At 62.6% G+C, this 1,343-nt stretch overlaps 1 protein-coding gene and 1 long non-coding RNA gene across 4 annotated transcripts in view; one reads left to right on the top strand and one right to left on the bottom strand.

Moving 5' to 3' along the window:
- The window catches only part of LOC107182249, a 7,271-nt gene that overhangs the window by 1,102 nt on the left and 4,826 nt on the right, over positions 1–1,343 (top strand). The gene's annotated exons all lie outside the window — the stretch shown is intronic.
- The window catches only part of SIT1 (signaling threshold regulating transmembrane adaptor 1), a 1,796-nt gene continuing 1,126 nt past the window's right edge, over positions 674–1,343 (bottom strand). Inside the window, exon 5 of the mRNA XM_015560537.1 lies at positions 674–1,326. Within this exon, the coding sequence (XP_015416023.1) occupies positions 1,093–1,326 (234 nt within the window). The 3' untranslated portion in view covers positions 674–1,092. The remainder of the gene's footprint in view (positions 1,327–1,343) is intronic.

The raw sequence follows: 1,343 nt of genomic DNA, 5'->3' as shown, positions 1-1,343 counted from the left end.
GCCCACACAGCCCAGCTGCGCTCACCGCGGCCCCGGCTGCTTCTGGGGAGGCGAAGGGGGGTGCTCAGGTCCAGGAACCCCGGGCACTGGGCTACTGTGTGCCTGTGTGTGTGCAGAGGAGGCCTCCTTCTCATTGGCACCACCCGGCCGGTCCCTGGCGCACGGGTCCCTACTCTGCCTTCCCCGGGACTCTAGGAAGGAGAGAGGTTTGGAAGTAAAAGCCTCAGCTTCCCCTTTCTTCTGCCCCTCAAACCTCACGTCTGTCCGACCTGCCTCTGCAGAGGCCCTGGGAGGAGAGGGCTAGGCTAGGGTGGGGGTGCAGCACAGTATAGGGGCTGCTGAGCTTGCAGATTCCGGGTGATGGGAGTTGGGGCGGTCCTCGGTGTAAATTCTAGCAGCTCCGGCCTCCACCTCCGGCACCCACCCCAGCCCCCCCACCACCACCTACCCCTGCTGTGTGGATGAGGCTGCCTCTCTTGCGCCCTGGGAGTGCTCTGTGCCGACAGCAGAGCTCACACTCCCACCATGTGGGGTCTATTGCAAGTCTGTGGCCCCCATAATGAAATCTAAACACTTTTTGAGAAATTTTATTTAAAAACTTGGGGACACAACAGAGGCAGCAGGATGGAGACTGGCATTCTCCTGCCAGGTTCTCAGGCCAGAGCTGAGCCCGTGGCCTCCCCAGGGGTATACCCACCCAGGTCCTCTTAGGCTCTCACCCCCTCCCCCACTGCCCACTTCCTGTGTCTGAGGAGACACTGAGGTGTCAGCGGTACAGTGTATGAGAGCAATAGCCGGGAGGACCTGGTAAGACTCCGGAAGGAGGAGGAAGCGAGGAGGGGGGCACTGCCTCTGCTTTCTCCATCCTCAAGAAACGGGGGCCTGCTTTCCCCCTGACTTATCTCCCTCGGGTCAGATAGGAGGCTTGGGGAACATCACCTCCGGTGACGGGGCGATGGCTGACTGTCTTTGGGGGTTTGCTGGGAAACAGTCATGCCCCGAACAGGGTAACCGTCACCCCTGCAACAGAGGAAGCTCCCACCCACCCAGGACCTGTTCTCCGTGCCTCTCCCCTCCGCCAGGGCCTCCGTCTCAGCTGGGTGCAGTCTGGCTGTTGGCGTAGGCCTGGTCCGGGAAGGAGGACCGGGCTCTGCGCGTCTGGGCACACACGGAGGCGTAGAGCTCCGGCTCCCGGCCCGAGGCCTGGGGCTTCGGCTCAGAGTCCAGCACCACCTCTGAGTATTTGATGGGGGTTCCAGGGCTGGGGACCCGGCCCTGAGGAGGCCGCAGCTGCAGGCTGGTGTAGCACATCACCTCCTCTGCAGCCTGGAGATGCAAGGCTG

The sequence above is a fragment of the Myotis davidii genome, unplaced genomic scaffold (genome assembly GCF_000327345.1).
Source record: "Myotis davidii unplaced genomic scaffold, ASM32734v1 scaffold534, whole genome shotgun sequence".
Taxonomy (NCBI): Eukaryota; Metazoa; Chordata; class Mammalia; order Chiroptera; family Vespertilionidae; genus Myotis; species Myotis davidii.
The sequence above is the reverse complement of the archived record's forward strand: the minus strand, read 5'-3'. Positions and strand labels throughout refer to the sequence as shown.